The sequence below is a fragment of the Ixodes scapularis genome, unplaced genomic scaffold, assembly GCF_016920785.2.
Source record: "Ixodes scapularis isolate PalLabHiFi unplaced genomic scaffold, ASM1692078v2 PGA_scaffold4__175_contigs__length_147842914, whole genome shotgun sequence".
Classification (NCBI taxonomy): Eukaryota; Metazoa; Arthropoda; class Arachnida; order Ixodida; family Ixodidae; genus Ixodes; species Ixodes scapularis.
The window spans coordinates 117,079,179-117,096,739 of NW_024609879.1; the positions used below are offsets into that span (position 1 = coordinate 117,079,179).

Below are 17,561 nucleotides of genomic sequence, written 5' to 3' on the forward strand. Positions count from 1 at the left end.
GGCGCTACAGCTGTTAATACGGTTCCTGCAAACCTCTTTTTTTGCGAACGCAAAAACCAATACAACATAAAAAAAAAAAAAAACGCTTGTGAGAACTAAACGCGTTGAATGGATGTTGTCTTCTTCTGGAAAGCCAAACAACACGGTACAAATTATAGTCTCAATGCTTGGGGCGCAATTAAAAAAGATAAGTTGATGATTTATTTTAAAATAAATAGTACAAGTGTGGCGAACTCCATTCAATATAAAATGAGTAATATCTGTGAACTCTCGAAGAGACTAGCAGCTCCCCGAGACAGTATATTGATTCTTGTGAGTGTTGCCGTCGACTCGATGTTTGCGTTTCGTTCGCTGGTCAGCGATATGGACGATTATGGACTCGTGGCGAGGAGGTTGGGCGGGTCAACGCACCTGTGCCGGAAGCATACCTGCGTGAAAAATATTTAGTGGGAGTAAGATATCTTGCAGAGAGGATTATATTTTTTTACTGATAACGAAATCATTATTAAACTTGAACCGCATAACAAGCGCTTGTCAAAAGACGCGCCGTACGAGGTTGAAAAGAGCCATATGAGTCCGTTAAAGAAGACACCCGTTTAACTATCACCCCCGAGAACGATCAAAACCCGTGCATTAGCATTTTGGCGTCATCAGAGTGAGCTCGAACGCAGACACAGGTCAGACAAGAGTCCTGAGTCAGCGTTTGGCTGGGCCTCGAGGTAACCGGCACCAGGAACTGAACCCCGGTCACCGATGTGGAAGCCAAGTGCACTGATGACTGAGCTATGGACCTAGCACGTAGGAACGGGGAGAGCAGAAACAGGTGGTGTGAGAAAGCGCGCGGAGTGTCCAGGCGATGCGTCGAAGGACGCTGGGCATCGGCGCCAATTGCTGGTACTCCTGAGAAACCCCGGGAATGAGGGGCACAAAAAAAAAAAAAAAGGTGGCAAACACAACACTGTTTTAAAACGCCACAGCTGAGGTGTAGTGTTTTTTAAGATGCCCCCTTTTTGTGTCCCCTCGTCTCCGGAATTTCCCAGTAGGATCGTTCAGCAGCTCGCCCGCCCAATCACCATTATTTCGAATTGCTGAGTTGGCGCCATCCGAGTATCATGTAAGTAGAGGAGGTTGTTCAAAGGCTTTGACTATTCTAGCCGGTGTTGGTTCGACGCAGTTCTGTCTGGACTTATCATCGACATTATTGTTCTTGGCAGATGACGAGTAAGATCTCAATCTGAGCATGCCTGGCGGTTTACAATATTTGTAAAAATAATATGGGTTGTTGCTTAACGTCTGCGTTAGAGATCCAGAGGGGAAACGAGGCTCTATTTACGTTTTGTTTTCGAAATTAATACCGCCAACGAAACATTGCTCGCGTTTCTCTTTTTGAAAGTTTTGTTCTGAATTTCGCTATAAACGTTTTGTTTAGAGTAATTGAATCGGCGTGTGTTGCCAAATCTTAATCACATTGGGATTATTACAACCATCAGGTTTTGTCCCGAAAAATGATCGGCCGGTAAATCTGAAGGCATTCAAAGATACCAATAAACGTAATATAATTTCGTAATAACCGCGTTTTAGCTACGTACTTTGGACAGTTAACACATTTATAGATCTTTTTGTTGCTTGGCAGCTGAATCTTAAGACCCGTTCACACACTTGCGTTTGCTCATGACACCGTAGGACCGAGTTCTTGCGATCTCTTAGGCTGAAAAAAAACCACTGGCTTCCTGGCGTCATCTGTTAGGTGTCCCTGGAACCGCACGACAAGACATGGCCTCCGATATCCCGAAGCGCGGGAACGCTCGCGCGCGCTTCGGGATGTCGGAGGCCATGGACTAGAGCAAAGGTTTTGCGGTTTTTGCGGCGAATGTATGTACAACCTGAGAAGTAGTCGTTTATAGCTTTGTCGAAAGTTTTTCAAATAAAAAAAAAAAAGAATGATGCTACAAAAAAGGTATCTAAAGAAACTCATTGTTCCACTGCGACCCTAAAACGGCGCTAGTGCATTCTCTCGTCGCAAGAGATTTTCAAGAGGTTTTAAGGCACACCGTAGTAAGCTGTAGCAAATCGGTGAACCAGCCTTTACACCCGAAAGTGCTACATGTTTTGTGAAATGGCGTAAAGCAAACGCAGATTTTGACGTGCACCGCCCTTACCTTGTTTCCCTGGCAGGACATTCCATCCACAGCAGGTTCTTCAAAACAAGGATCTATGCCATCAGCACAGCACATAACTTTGCAACGTGGCATATAATAACCCTCCTGTTAAATAAAAAAGTGAAAAACACACACATATGAAGTCAAACCCGCCCTCCGCTATTTGTTCAGTTTTGAATTTTCTGCGCTGCACGGAATAAATAAAACGCTGTTCTAACAGCACATTTTTGCGTGTAACTAATAATCTGGCCTATGGTGCTAATACAAAGAGTTGTATTGTTGATAGGTTGAGCCTTTAATTGAGCCGGTTCGTTCCGACAGGCAGCCTGTTATACGATTCTGTGGCTTAAAGGGCAACTCCGCTTCGTTTGTGTTAATGAAAAAAAAACAAAAAAACAATGCAGTCCTCTTCAGTATCAGCTAGGAAGACCACACGTCAAATATTAAGACCTAGTTCTGCCTATATGTTTCTTAAACGGTCCGGCAAACTTTGCAACGCGCCAAGTTTCCAAAATCGGCTGACTCTAGCGGACGAATTGAGACGCAACCAACATCGCAATCAAGGCTACGGCATTGGTGTAGCTAACATTGAACTAAGCGTCATTACCATTGCCTCTTTTCGTTTGTTTTACTTATCCGGGCAAGCGTAATGGGCGACGTCAACAACGCTATCCCTCAGCGGTCAGCGGTGCCCACGCGCTTGGCGTAACGCGACTTCGCAGCGCGCTTCTTGCAAGCCATCCAGTCGTACCGCCGTTTCGTTCACACTACGTGCGCAGACTGATGCCACAGTTATGCATACGTAGTCGAATGTCGTAACCACCAAAACATGGTGAAAAGTCTGGTGCAGACGACACTTGCGCTCGGCTCACGCCCGTCCAACGGTGACCAGCCGGCTCGCCGAATTCCCCTCCGTCGTTGCGTAGAGGATCAGGTGACATCTCATACCACGTGATAGCCATGTTTTTGGAGGCCCAAGGCCAATGTTGCCAGACAAAGCCGAAGTTTTGGTTGCGCTTTATGCTTCTGTTTAAAGTAATACTTAAATAGGTAAGTATATTCTATTTTTCGCAAAGCAAACGATTTAGTGCCTTTTATTATTGCTTTTGAATGTAAAATCCCTCATAATACCAAATATTTCAGAATTGAGTGCGGAATTGTCCTGTCCTTTAAGGAAGTCAGCTATTATTACATTCAACACCAAAATTGTTTCTAAGGGGAAAATTTTAACATTGGAGACTCTAGACGGCCAGTTTTGTAAATGAAGGTTTTTGAGCTTAGTACAACTCACGCTTAGCGAGTTTTTTTCTTGCTGATGATAACTGCATTTTCGATATAGGAATGTATTGCACTAGCCAATACGGAAGCTCACTTCTGTAGCATATATGGGAAAGACGCTGTGCTACAATGTTTCGTGACGTATTAAAACGGTTGGTGAATATAGCAGATGGAGTCAAATGGTCCAAAGTATAATTGTGCAGTATACTTTATATTCTGATCTTTAATTTTTTTTTTATGACTGTTTTTGTTGTTTTTGGAAATGCAATGTGTCGTGCGGTCTGGTTACCATTTATTAGCTTGAGGTTGTAAAGCGTATTCTTTTAGGATTTATAAATTTGGTTAAAATAAGCCGCGAAAGCGACACTAATTCGGTCTGTGCCGGTGAGTTTATACGGCCAGGCGCATGCAATATGGGGGGGGGGGGGGGGGGGGGGGGGGCTAATCGTCTCGATATGTCGGATAATGAACTACAATTTGTTGGTACAGTTTACAGTTTTTATTTAGTAAAAATAAACATATGGTTTTAATTGTAGTTTTGATAAGAGTCATCGGCAACAACTGAGTTTAAAACAATTGGGGGCGCGTAGGAAGCGTGGCGGTGCGCTAACTTTACCTCTCGTGCACTGGACGCAATGCTGTTGGTGCGAAAACGGGGATGATAAGACACGAAAAAATTGCTTTGCGCCTTTTTCACGAGTGGTAACCTTGGCGCATCACCGCGCTTCTCACGACCAAAAAATCTTTCCAAAATTTATTTAATTGTTTCTTCTCTATTACACAGCAAGCTTTTTGACTCTAAACATATATTTATCTTCATTAAATAATAATAAAATGGTTCAATATATTCTAGTTATTTATCCGACTTATCGGGACATTCATTCACATATATTACGTCCCAGTGGCCGTATACCTCACCTGCGCAGGAATCAATGTAACGTTCACTGCGCTTCTACAACAAATTTGTAAAGCCTTAAAAATAGTATAAAGGAAAATAGTTACCAGCTGGTGAGCTGGTAACTATTAACCTTGCTGAATTAACCTGAGACTGCGGAAGAAAACAAATATCAAAACGAAGAAGGAACAAAAAATAGACAAGACGACGTATCAAACTCAGCTAACCGGTTTATTTAGTCCACCCCTTTATATTGTCTCAAACTTAAGGTCATCACCACCAACAAAGATGGACGAAATTGTTCTGTGTTGGTGGCGATGACCTTGAGCTTGAACTACACTAAAAGTGTACTGAATAAACGAGTTAGCTGAGGTGAATTTGAGTTGAAGTTTAGATGCTGTTTGTCTCCCTATAATGTTTCTAAGACTTTATTATTTTAGTGGCCCATTCGCGGTTGAGTGGGATCATGATAAACGTCCGCCAGCTCGCGAGCATTATCACTTTGCGTACTTCCAAGAAGCCTTCACCTCTTAGTGAGGTATCGTCTTTTAGCGTGTTGCGGTACCACAGGTTGGAAGTAGGATTAACTCATTCTTTAACATATAATGTTTTATACGGCTGGATCCTGGCAGTTTCGTCTAACGCAGGAGCATCACGCAAAACTTCGCGAGATTAAAATACGCCTACACAACTGAGGAAGCACAGTTTCTCAACCCTTCGGTTAAGAAAGCGGATGTTGAAGAAACGGCTCTAACAACGCATGCGGCGAGAGCAAGCTCGAAATGCTGTCACCAAGCAGAGACCACGCTCATATATATTATAGTGAAAGAGTGGGATAGACGAGAGGAAATATTACAAGCACCTACTTCAGAGGAGATGGCAAGATGCGAAATAGCAAGGTCACAGCTGGGGAGTGCTACAGTTGGAGACACGAACCTCGCATTCCGCACCATCTAGAGCGCTAGCTTTGGCAGGACTTTTTTTGGGGACCCTACGCAATAGTGTGTTGGTTACCTTGAGGCAAAGCAATTCCTATCAAGTTCATCTGTAAAACATAAGCGCGAAGCAATACACAATACACTCTGTGTTACGATTGCCTTCGCTTACTGGAAAGAGGGGTGTTGTGCTGAGTGGATTCCCTTCGTAACATGGGAACGTTGTAAAAGCTAAGTATGCTTGCGTGACTGCCCTTGGAACAAGGAAATATAAAGTGTGAATATTTTAAAACCTGCAGCATGGTTTGAGATTTTGTCCGTCCCCCTTTTTACGGTCGCTTCCAATGTGTGTTTTTGATGTGTGAAACACCATCGACTTTGAGTGTGTTGAGCTCTGCAAGAACCAGCCAATCGCTGATGACCGAAGCAGGATAATTCCTAGTATTCGGCGGTGCTGTACCTGCGTACTCAAGTACTGAAAATATAAACTTACATGCCTGCCAATGATTTAATTGATTACCTAGAGTTCTACGTGACGTTATAGTGTGTGATGCTGCGGCTTACCAATTATCACGCTAAGTAGGGTGACACAATGATGATAACTTGCATGAAGGTGAACTTATATGTGCTCATCTAGTTGCACAAAGTAAGCATGTGCAGATAAAATGATTTCAGAAAAAATTATTGCACAAGAAATGTATATAAGCGTTTTTTTTATAGTTGGCCTTACGTTATCTGGAACGATCCGTGGATAATTTGGGTGTTTCTTTTGGCAGTAATACGTTCGGTTCAAGTTCTTCCCCGGGAGTTCGCTCGCTATCACCTTGTGGTAAGTGTCCAATTTCACATCAAGGCAGCTTTGGGTTAATGTACTGGAAAAAAGAAAGTTGCGAATGAGAAACCGTACTACGACAATTATTGAAGTCCTTTATCTGCAGAGGCCGACTCATCGTGCGATAGAAACTTAAATCTAGACGCCTATAATAGCCACAATTAGGAATAGGCGCAATAAGGTACAACTGGTCGGGATGCCTTTCAAAACATTTTGGGCCTTTGTAATGGATAGAAGGACTGAACAAAACCATACCATGATAAAAGCAGTTAGATAGTCAAGCCAAAAAAGAACTTTACTTTCATAATTTGCGTGCTTAAAATAGCCCATTTATCGACCAAAACCAGCTTTGGGCGGCGAAAAGAAACGATCGACGCGACACACCTCAGTGGAGCGTACCTGCATTTTGGAATGTTTGGAAGTTTCCGCGCTCCGAAATCCTTAAATGTTCGCGGGCCACAGAAACCCCTGATGTTATTAAAAAGAGTTGCAAGTTTTAAAAGACTGTTTTCAACACTGCTTTTGCTAAAACGGTGCTGAATAGTCTTTACTTATTCAAATTAGTCGTGACGTTTCGGGTAAGAGTTCTGCCTTACAGTTTTATGATGTCGTACATCGATCGCGAGAGTCGTGTTGTGGGGAGCACAAGTAAGGCAGGCCTTTTTGAAAGATTATCCCTCGCACAGGACAGTGTGATTTTTTCTGACTGAACGAGTTGAACCTCCCCTCGAATTTATTACCACAGTTCTCCACGTTATTCAAGTTAGCGTGTAAGACTCAATGGCTTTAAACAATGCGTCCCAACGTGCCTAGACGGGCCTCTCCAAGACGCGTGCCTCTTGAAACTGCTCCCTACATTCATGTGCGTAACAACACCACCTTATAACGGAAAGAAAACAAAAACAAACAAAAAAGAAAAGCGATAAATTTTACCCTGCGGTGCTTTTCTGGGGGGGGGGGGGGGGGGGGGGGGGAGGGGTTGCTGTCACAAAAGCTGTTGTGCCTCACGCAAAGCAAATGTATCACCGTGCGAAGTTTGTATGTTGTTCACCTCATATACAACACCACAAAATCCGGCCTAAAGAAGGCATTTCCGGGACATCGAGCTATAAGTTTGTACACAAGCTTGAATTGTTTCTTGAGCTCTGATCTCAGAATTCTAACATACTCTTCCACACGCACTCAAGTGAATTCTGAGGTAGTCAATTTGTGATGCAAACCAAATTTATGGACCCTATAGGCACCATAAAAAAACAACACTTAAAGTTACACTAATGGGTGGCCGATTTCATTATTAGAAATTTAATAAACCATTGTGACACGCCCCTCTTCCTACGCCTTAGAGTAGACACCAGGGGGCGTTGTCAAACAGCGTTTTCAAACAATAATTGTTGTATTAAGGCTTCCACACCCAAAGATTTCACGTTTTCGTCAAAATATAATGCATAACCCGCCTAAAAACAGCAATTATAGTAATGCTTGTAATCTCCACGCCGAAAACTGTTCATTGGTAAACTTCTACGGATACGGCGTAGACCCTAGGATGCAACCCCCCTCCCCCCCCCCCCCCCCAAAAAAAAAAAAAAAAAGTAGCGCCCGTAATTTTTTTTTTTTTTTTGCTGCCTGTTTTTTAGGACGTCTTGCCATCTACACTCTAAGAAAAAATGGAGGAAAAGAGTAGCAGCGGCGCGTCCTCCTCGTTTCTACTGACGCGCCCCCAAGCGGACACGAGAAAAGCGGAGGAACGAAATGTTTTTCTCCTTCTCCAGGCAGACGGGAGAAAGCTTTCGCCCTCCCGACTCATCTTCTTTCGGTTTCGTTTTTCGAGCAGGTCGCGCACGTTGTTTAATAAATTAATGTTGAGTTGATTGAGCTTCAGCGGCAGCAAAGGCCGCCTGTAATTCCGTCTTGTAGTCCAAATGTGCAGAATATTTCGGTTGCATTGACGTACGAAATGGTGACGGAAATTACGTATATTTACAGTATGGAATTTCGGCATTAAAAAACAATAGTAGGTAAAATCGAAAAAAAAGAGCTACCCTTTATTTTGCTGTTTAAATATACTACGATTCCTGGAGAAACTGCCCTCCAAGTGGCGCGCTGGGATGAGCGCTAGAAGTTTACGGGCTCGCCACGGCGTAGCTCCGTACACATAACACCTGCCGCAAGTCGCGGCTTTGACTGCATTCAAGTTGATCGAAAAGCGATTTCTCAGCCCGTGAAGTATCACTTCCAGCTGAGTGAATATCCGCTCTACAGAGATTAATTCAAGACGGCAGTTGCAGGTTTGCGCGAACAGCACAAATAGAAAAACCAATAGAAATACAGGCTACGACTTGCCGTGTGGGGAAACAAACTCATGGCTTCGAACCGCTTGGCTTCGAACCTTCGAACGGCTTGATTTATTGGCTTTCAAATAGTTACGGCATGATCAAGCGTTTACTTTTAATAAGAGATTCATCCCCTGAGCTATTCAAAATACTCTCAGAGGTGTGACATTGCTGGGAAAAAATCAGCACGCTGGGAATATTTTTTATTGCTTAGGGAGTCACTGAAAAGTTCTGTACGTTCAAGACGACCAGTATAAAAGACGGAAACGCAGAGCACCGGTGTAGTGTCCGGGTTAGTGGAGTGTTCCGTTGTATTGATATTTGTGTGTGCCGTGTATATGCTCAATGTATGTTCACCTGATGCTTGTAATAAGCGTAATGTGTTGAGTATGCCCAAGCGCAGCAGAGCCATATATGTAGAGAATTTGGTCAATGGGAGGCGCGGGCAGAGCCAGGGCGTGCACCACACTCGGAACGAGGGCTTGGCATGCTCTCTGGACCAACCAGAAGCCGAAAAGTATCCCCTACGGTGGTAGCGAGAAACCGTTCTGATCAAAGGTCGTAAATGGTTTAATAAGCGCGTAAGAGTGAAGTGTAGTACCTCTTCGTGATTGAAAATAGGGTGCACGTGTTGTTTTGATCGTGATCATGTAGAAAGATGTAAGAAACGAATGCGCCGCTCAACTCTCTTTTGCTCGGACAGAGTGTGACCGCTCGGACGGCAGATTCCCGGTCCTCGGCGCTTGGCGTACGGATTATGTCTACCGTTCCGCTAGTCGCACTCTTCCACCATCATTTTGGATGAGCGTGATTGAAACATCACGCGTACTATATTTTCAGTCGTCGAGAGTTACTCTAATCCAGTTATCAGGTTTGTTTCTTGCGACCACCGCCAGGGTATTATTTCCGGCTTCTGGTTGGTCATATTCGAATTTCTGAAGACGCCCTGGAACACGCCCAGCCCGGCGCCTCCTCATTTGTCTCCTGTACTTCCCAATGAATGGCCAAACTCTCTACATATACGGTTCTGAAGCGCAGTAGTGGCCTGAGAAGAGCAAATTATTTTTTGTAAAACATGAATTGGGCGGTATTTAGCGCCACCTAGCCTAGCTACTTGCAATTACTCTGCTTGACCCCGCCATCTGGTGGCTAGCGATTTAACCTTCTTTTACGCTACGCGATAAACAGCGGCTTCGAGTTTGTTCTTTCGAGAGCGGCTTTTGGTTTCGCGGATAGAGTTTGCCCTTCTCCGTGATGTGCGGTTGACGAAGGAATTGTGACTCGAGGAACACCAAAGGTAAGACGCAAAGTGCGCGAAGTAACTAGGTATCGGTTGTCTCCGTTTAACATCGCAGTGCTGTCGACGAGAAGACTAGTAACTGCTTTCGAAACGCAAGTTTCTGTACCTGTGGGGGGAATCTGGCTTCGGAAATAAACACAGTTTGCGGAAAGCTCGTGTTACGCTTTTATTTGCTGCTGCTCTCGTCCCGTACAACAGACGTAGCGTCCTCGTCAAGCCTTATTAGGCTCGATTTGCTCGATTCGGGGCCGCCATATTGAGATACAGGCGACGGAGGAACTAGTTGCTCCTCTGCTTCAGGGACGACAGTTTCTCCCTTTCTAAAGGAACATAGGTTACAGGGGCGTACCTCCCTTAAAGGCGCCTTCCCACCGGCGTTGCGATCTAGTCGCGCGATAATTTTCATCGCAAAAGCGACCATCGCGGGCAAAAAGCGACGCGATTTGAGCTGTCGCTACTCGACCCGACTTTTTTGCGACGCGATCTAGTCGCGGAGCGGCTGAGCCAATCAACGGCGTTCGAAGCCAGGGTTTTTGAGAAACGACTAGCCAATGAAGGCATTGGACTCGCTCATCGCGCACGCCGGTGTGACCATCTATCTTTTTTTACGATGCAATCTAGCCAATCTAGCCGCATCGCGCGACTGCTTACATCGCCGGTGGGAATGCGCCTTAAGGGAGGACTATCCATACCTTTTTTTTTAAGAGTGTAGAGCAGGTCATTCTTATTGACTAAGTCCCAACAACCAATATACCGTCAAAAACAAGCGTGTTTAAAACAAAAACGAAAAACATGAGTGCCTTTTTAGAGGTAATATATTAATTCACCATGTCCTTGGTAATTTTTTTCTATGTCGTTGAGGAAGTTCAAGCAGCTGTAGTATGTCTCAGAACAGCCACCAATACAAGCAGAATGGCTTAATTAAGCTGTTCGAGTGGGGACATTCAGCAAGCGAGGTAACCTAATACAAAATCAGGAATTACGCCTGCTCGGTGCGCACTGCCGCGGCTCTTTTTAGTAAACACTACGTTCGTCTATAGAACAACAGCTTAAACCCGATAAAAAAGTAGTTGTGCCTGGGTTCGCAACGACCTCCAATGTTGCCATGTGTCGAAGCAACTCACTATTTTGCTACCCGTTTTTGATGATTCTATCAAAATTCTTATACGTGGGCGGTACTGACCCACAGTCCCGTTCAGAAGTCAAACTCTTCCATGTATTTTTCTTTTTATCAGGGCTTGTACCGTAATACACTTTAATCAGCAAAGCACCATGAGTGGTACCAGAAACTACACAAAAAAGATGGTTTTAGACTGGATATTATACTGTAGGAAGAAATACAAAAATAATCATGTTTAAGCGCCAGTAAAACACTCGTTTGCAAGTGATTCCTTGTCATTCATAAGAGGAAAAGGTCAAGTTCCCAAGTGTATTGTTTGAGTTTCTTAAGTGCCTAGTTTTTGGATATAAACTTTGGCTGTAATATTCGTTTAATTGCCACTTTTGCCACGTTTCTTAGAATAACTCTTCTCCACGAGCGGAATACCTTAGCAAGAATTTATCATATGCCATAGAGGTTCACACTAATGTGCCAGAACAAACATTCCGGTAATTTCCGTTCTGATCACAATATACTGTTTCCCGCGAAGCAATGTGGTGCCAGTAATTGTAACACACAGTGGTGCTATCGCGTACGTCATAAACTACAACAGCCCTCCGCGTTTTTTGGGGTACCGGCCCGTTTTTGGAGAAGCTTAAATGCTAATCAGTGCTCGAACACAAAGAGTAGCTTTTGGCTTGAGCGGTTTGACAAGTTGAGAAATAATTGAGCTTGTGGGGACCTCGCAGGGGTAGCAGAAAGCTAGACCGAGTGTTTCAGCCCGTTTTCTACCGAGGGGGGGCGGGGGGGGGGGGGGGGGGGGGTATACGTGTTTGTGAATGTCTTGGTGCCAGTGCACCTAACGAACATGCCAAATTTATGTTCACACATGTTTCTTACCCGACAAAGGCCTCAATCTGCTCAATAGAGCAATTCGAAAAGTGCCCGTGGTTCTCTCCGTGTGCTGAGGGTGCCATCAAGTGCCCGGACGATCGATGGCATCTGCTTTTTACCTTATGAGCTAAACTCCGAAGAGGCTTTTCGCCATCATGGGAAACTCCAAGTCTGTAAGTTAAAAAAAATTTAGTATACAAAATGTTTGTTATATTGTTATTTCACTAGTAAGAGTAAAAAATCCCAAATGTGCCAAACAGGATAGCTTTCACGAACCATTAATTCGACCACCTAATAACGTGCCGTTTTAATGCATTGACTTGACAGGTTTTTTAATGACACACTGGCTTAATATTTTTTGATTATGAAGGAAAACTGTTATTTTGAACTTACGTATGAGCAAGTTCGTGCGCTATAATTTGGATCAAAGAGTAAGTGGGCGGTACATCCTCCACGATTGCAACGCGCCTTCCGTCCTTGCAGAGACCTCCGAGTTGCGCCTGTCCTGTAAAAAATTAGTATTGTTCAGGCTGTACTGAATTGAGTGAATATGCGGCGAACAGCCGACAAATGTTTCCTGGTGGTACGTTTTCTTTGCGCATTATATTTGCATTATATGTTCCCTCACTTTGTAAGGGAACATATACTAGATTGAAGATTATACATCCATATATATATATATATATATATGAAAACAAAAAAACAACGGAATCTTACTGGAGAAGGGGAAGAAGGGGGGCAAAGAACAAACAGAAGTGAAAGAAGAGTTAGGCCACAGGTAAGCTGGTGAATATTAAGCAACACAATAAAACCAGAGACACGGAAAACGAAGGAAGCTGTGACTGAGACGGTGTTTTGTGTGTCCTTCTTGTTCCGTGTCTCCGGTTTCATTACATTGGTTAAGAACCGGAAATCTCCAAACACAGCTATGTGACTGGTGCGCGACCGAATAAATCCGCCTGGTCCTGGTATCGAACCGCCTAAAGCAACCACCACGTCTGAAGAAAAGAACATCATAAGAACTAGCGCGCACAACGCTATGCAGGCAGAACAGGGTGGGTGGGGTAGCCTCAAATATGGCGCGGAGGCTTGATAGTGCGCGTGGCCGCCAACAGGGGGCGCTAATATTAGATAAGGTCTAGAGTTCTTGTATAGCTACCTACGGTAGCAGAGTTGCGCATTCAGCCTCCGCGCGTGGCCGTAGCGCCGGCTTTCCCGCACGAGCTGGATGCTTTGCTCCTCACGTGACTAAATTTGGCGAATAGCGGCGCCGCGCGCGCCGCCGCGCATGGAAAACAGGAGAGGAGGAAAAGGAGGCGGAAAGCAGGGAAACATACGCCGCGGCGAGAGAGACGTCGGCGGAGCGACCGTAAAGGTGGCTTTCTTGCACGCCACCGGATGCTTTGCTCCTCACGTGATGGATCTCGGCGAATAGCGGCGTGGCGGCGCGGGGGAAAACGAATGCGCAACTCTGGCTCCCGTAGGGAGCCAGAGTTGCGCATTCGTTTTTAGACGTTATTAGAGTTCCTGTATAGACGTTATTTTTTTAGACGTTATTAGAGTTCCTGTATAGGCTCCCATAGGGAGCCTATACAGGAACTCTAATAACGTCTATCACACAGTGACTTACGCCAATCGTAAATGATTGCTCGTGAAACCTAACTATGAGAAATTTTGACGACGGGCTATCTATTTTAAATAGGTGCTTCGGCTCTCGTATAGAATAGAAAGTTAATTAGTAAGTTTTAGGTGATGATCTGGCGAATTACTGCATCACAATAGACCCACAAAAATAGAAACTACACCGGCAGTCACCAGTGCCTTGACAGAAAGTGTGTGATTGGATCCGAGTCCTCGCCGAACGCTGACGCAGCCCTCGTGTCCAATACATGCTCAGAGTACGTGATCGAGCAATGGCGGACAGGCAATGGCGCCGTGCTTTGAAAAGGGTCTTACTGCCCTGGGCACTATTTCCAACTATTTGACTTTCTTAGTAGTCCCTTTTATCAAACAACTTGCACGCTTTGCTACTTATTGTCAACGTTCAGGTACCGTTTACTTCTTTTTTCGTTCGTCCCACCCATCCTTCCCAAATTGAAAATGATAAATTATTTCCAGTGTCATCCCTCCATGCAATAAAAACTTTTGTTGAATACCAGTATCAACCTGGTCATTTAACACGCAAATATGCGGGTGAGCCCGGAGTCCTAAAAATTGTGACATGGAATAAAATGCGACATGTCAGAATACAGGAAATGAACAACACTCACCCATAACATGATTGTAAACAGTTCCATCAAACTTGTCGGCAAGATCCACCCTGAAAGCAAAAATATAAATTACATACACAAAGGGCACAAAGCTTTGTGTACAGTCGCGAAGGATAAAAATAGAAAAAAAAAGGAACCCCAGCCGAGCCCGTGACTCCATGCAAAGACCACCAGTTTTATGTAACGATAGAAAGCTGAGCTAACATCGAGGCTATTCTGTGAATGAACGGGATTTTAGCCGCTGATCAACTTTTGGCAGTACTGGCCACTTGGTCGGCAAACGATTTCTGAGTGAACACCGACAGTAGGAGTGCTCGGTGAAATAAAAGATTACAGTAGGACACCTAAGACTGCTTACATGTAGGAATGCGAAAGCATTCGTATAGACCTTTGTCCGGAAGTGCACTTTTTAGCCTCGACCGCAAGGAGCAAAAGCGAACAATAATCTCGAACCCAGACGCTCTCGGGGAGGGGGGGGGGGCTGCGTCGGCCCGCGCCGCCGCTTCCCGTTGAAGGCTTCTTCGCTGGTGTGCCGACTGCCGTTTCGCCGGCATCGGTCCTGTTTACCGCGGTATGTGAGTATAGTGCCCGTAATGTGAGAGCCGTGTGTCCATACGCCACTTTGTCGCTGTTGGTTTCCATCTAGCCGAGCCAGAAAACATCTCGCGACGAGTTGACCGCGCCGCGAGTGACGAAGAAGAAGCAAACATGGCGATGGTTTGTGCATTTGCTTTGGTGGCTCCGGTGTTCAGTGTCTTCAACGTCCTCGTGAGAAGGTTCCCCTGCCCTTCGAAGTTATTGCAAGCACCGCCAAAGATGTGGAATCATCGTCTCAACTACAAATAAGCAGGCCTTCACGAGCAACAACGGTGCCGAGCAGGCGCTCGGCACAGTTGTGTCAGGCTCACGCAGCCAGCGGCACAGTTGTGTTGGTTGTGTCGTCAGATGTTCAACAACGCCGAGGTATTTTCATTTATCATTTGGAATGGCTTCAAGAGTGGGAAATTAATCTATTTCACGGATTGTTAACGCCGAGGCGAGTGTCCTCCGTTGCAGTGCCGTCGTTGCGCAAAGTGCAGAGAAAACCGGGTGGCGATGGCGGCGGTGCTCTTTGATCTTGCGCCGTCGGGTTCGTGAAGTCCGGAGTAAACGTACGTACGAGCGTCTGCTGGATCGGTATTTTGGACTTCCTCAAAACTCTTTCTCACGCGCATTTTCCTTGTGAAGCTTAGTAGCTCATTACACCTCATCGTCGACTGCGCTCATTTGACTACGACGGACGAGCCTGCGTGATGTGAATTTCACTGCCTAACATCCTTGGTGTGTTGTAACTAGGGCTAATAAAATATCACCGCGAACTTCTGAACAAACGAGTCGAAGTTTCGTCTGCTATCATAACTGATCGCCTGTCACAATATTAATCAGTAGCGCTCCTAGACTCCGCCCCCACAGGCACCGTGCTTCGTTGCCTGATAATAAATGTCTCCTGGTACCTCGTAGAATTCCAGCTCTCACTTCAAGTAAGTACCATCCTTTAGAACTGGCAATTCATAGTTTCGAACCCAGACGCTCGCAGTGTGTGTTTGTTTGTGTGTGTGTGTGTGGGGGGGGGGGGGGGGGACGCGTGCTAGCGTACTCGGAGCCCTCGTTTACGCCGCTTCGCAGCGGCAGACAAGGCGCCACATTACAAAAGGAAGCTAATCCGAGCTGTCTATGTAACTAGACCCATTCGCTAGTCATTCGATGAAACGTCGTGGTCTCGTTTTCATTCGCTAAAACGGCGTTCGGTCAAGTGAACGCCTCCCACTTATTTCACCTCGGCAGAGCCGCGCTGCCGCAGAAAGGCAAGCAGATCGCGAAACTCGGTCTCAAGCGTGCCAGGAATGTAATGTCGTATACAAGAAGCCAACAATCAAGCATTTGAAAGCTACAAGAAAGCGGTAGCGAAATATTTACTACGCAATGAACCCGGACTGAAACGCGGATGTCAAGGGTCAGCAGACACCGAGAACATTTAAGAAAAGAAAGGTTTTCTCTTGTTTTCTTGATCGAGATGGGTTCTCGAATGTTCACGACATCTTATCTGTTGAAGAACGGGTCGCGGAGGCTTCTGGTGAAGACATCGTTCACGATGTGCCGGTGCATTCAGACAGCCTGCCACATCCAGCTCCCCAAAGCAACGCCGCCAACGCAGCCCCCCTCCTGCCTGCCAGTTCTCTCCGCCTGGTGGCGCGAGCGTAGATAAACATGACGGCGCCCTGGAATTGGCGCGGACACTGGTCTATGCACGGCGTATTCTTACAAGCTGCGCGCCCCGCTATCCTCTGCAGAGGCCAGCGGGGCAACCTCTGCGGACGCCGGCTGGCCGGATTCTTTTCTGGGGGGCGGCGGGCGTGCGCTGCGGCGGCGGCACGGGGCAGCAGCGCCGCTCTGTGGGGTGGCGTTCCTTGGAACCATCCGGCGCGCCGGCCGCGTCGCAGCCATTTTAAGAGCCGTTCCGCGGTAGGAATTTCTCTGCCGCTTGTCGTGGTTACGGACAACGCCGGCTCCGCTCCACGGGACAGTTCATGCTTTTGTATTAAAGAAATCATAAAAACCTACGGAATCCGTAAGGTGAAACAAAGAGACAGCTGAGGTGTGACGTCGGTGCCGCTAAGGTGTCATTTCGGAGCAGGGTGACTCAATGAGCGGTAAAGGCGCGAGAGCGCACCGTAGTCCGCCTAGGCGTTTTGTATGAAACCGGGTAACACACCGGACGAGAATTCCATAGCGGTTTGGAAGAACATGATTTACGAATGCCGCGATTAATGAATATAGAGATGCCGCTTACAAAAGCTTCAAAGTTTTATAATTTTGACGTCACAAATAAAAATAAGCAAGGAGGTAAAAAACTGATCCGAAAAGCGAAAAAAAAATTACTACAACTTGCATCGGGGCACTTACACCCCGAAGGTCGGATTTCTTGTTGTTGTCCAATACGATGCAAATTGTTGTTATAGAAACAAAACAAAAAAAAAACGCACACATACACAGGGTAAAAATTTTTTTTTTGGTGGCGGGGGGGGGGGGGGGGGCGGGGGGCGGTTCCTCTTTTAGAGCGCAGCTCTTAGGGGCCCGTTCCCGGCTTGAGCGGCGTCGCCGTCGCCGTCGGCGTCGGCGTAACCAAGGTCATCCCAAGGTCACGTGACCCCCAAGGTCACGTGACCCCTCGTGACCCCTAAGGTCACGTGACCTTGGGGGTCACGTGACCCCTCCCAAGGTCCTCAAGGTCACGTGACCCCTCGAGGTCACGTGACCCCTTCCAAGGTCATCTCAAGGTCACGTGACCCCAAGATGACCCCACGTGACCCTTTGAAGGTCACGTGACCCCTCTGAGGTCACGTGACCCCCGAGGTCACGTGGTCTCCTCCCCAAGGTCACGTGACCCCTTCCAAGGTCATCTCAAGGTCACGTGACCCCAAGGTGACCCCCACGTGACCCCCCAGGTCACGTGACCCCTCTGAGGTCACGTGACCCCTCTGAGGTCACGTGACCCCCGAGGTCACGTGACCTTGGAGGGGTCACGTGAC

The 17,561-nt window shown here is 46.2% G+C and overlaps 1 protein-coding gene across 1 annotated transcript in view; it reads right to left on the reverse strand.

Moving 5' to 3' along the window:
• Positions 1-371: 371 nt before the first annotated feature.
• The window catches only part of LOC115308335 (venom metalloproteinase antarease-like TtrivMP_A), a 39,956-nt gene continuing 22,766 nt past the window's right edge, over positions 372-17,561 (reverse strand). The window contains exons 8-13 of the mRNA XM_042293399.1: positions 13,993-14,042; positions 12,116-12,227; positions 11,729-11,893; positions 5,998-6,139; positions 2,160-2,264; positions 372-428 (exon numbers count right to left, since the gene is read on the reverse strand). Of these exons, the coding sequence (XP_042149333.1) occupies positions 372-428; positions 2,160-2,264; positions 5,998-6,139; positions 11,729-11,893; positions 12,116-12,227; positions 13,993-14,042 (631 nt within the window). The remainder of the gene's footprint in view (positions 429-2,159; positions 2,265-5,997; positions 6,140-11,728; positions 11,894-12,115; positions 12,228-13,992; positions 14,043-17,561) is intronic.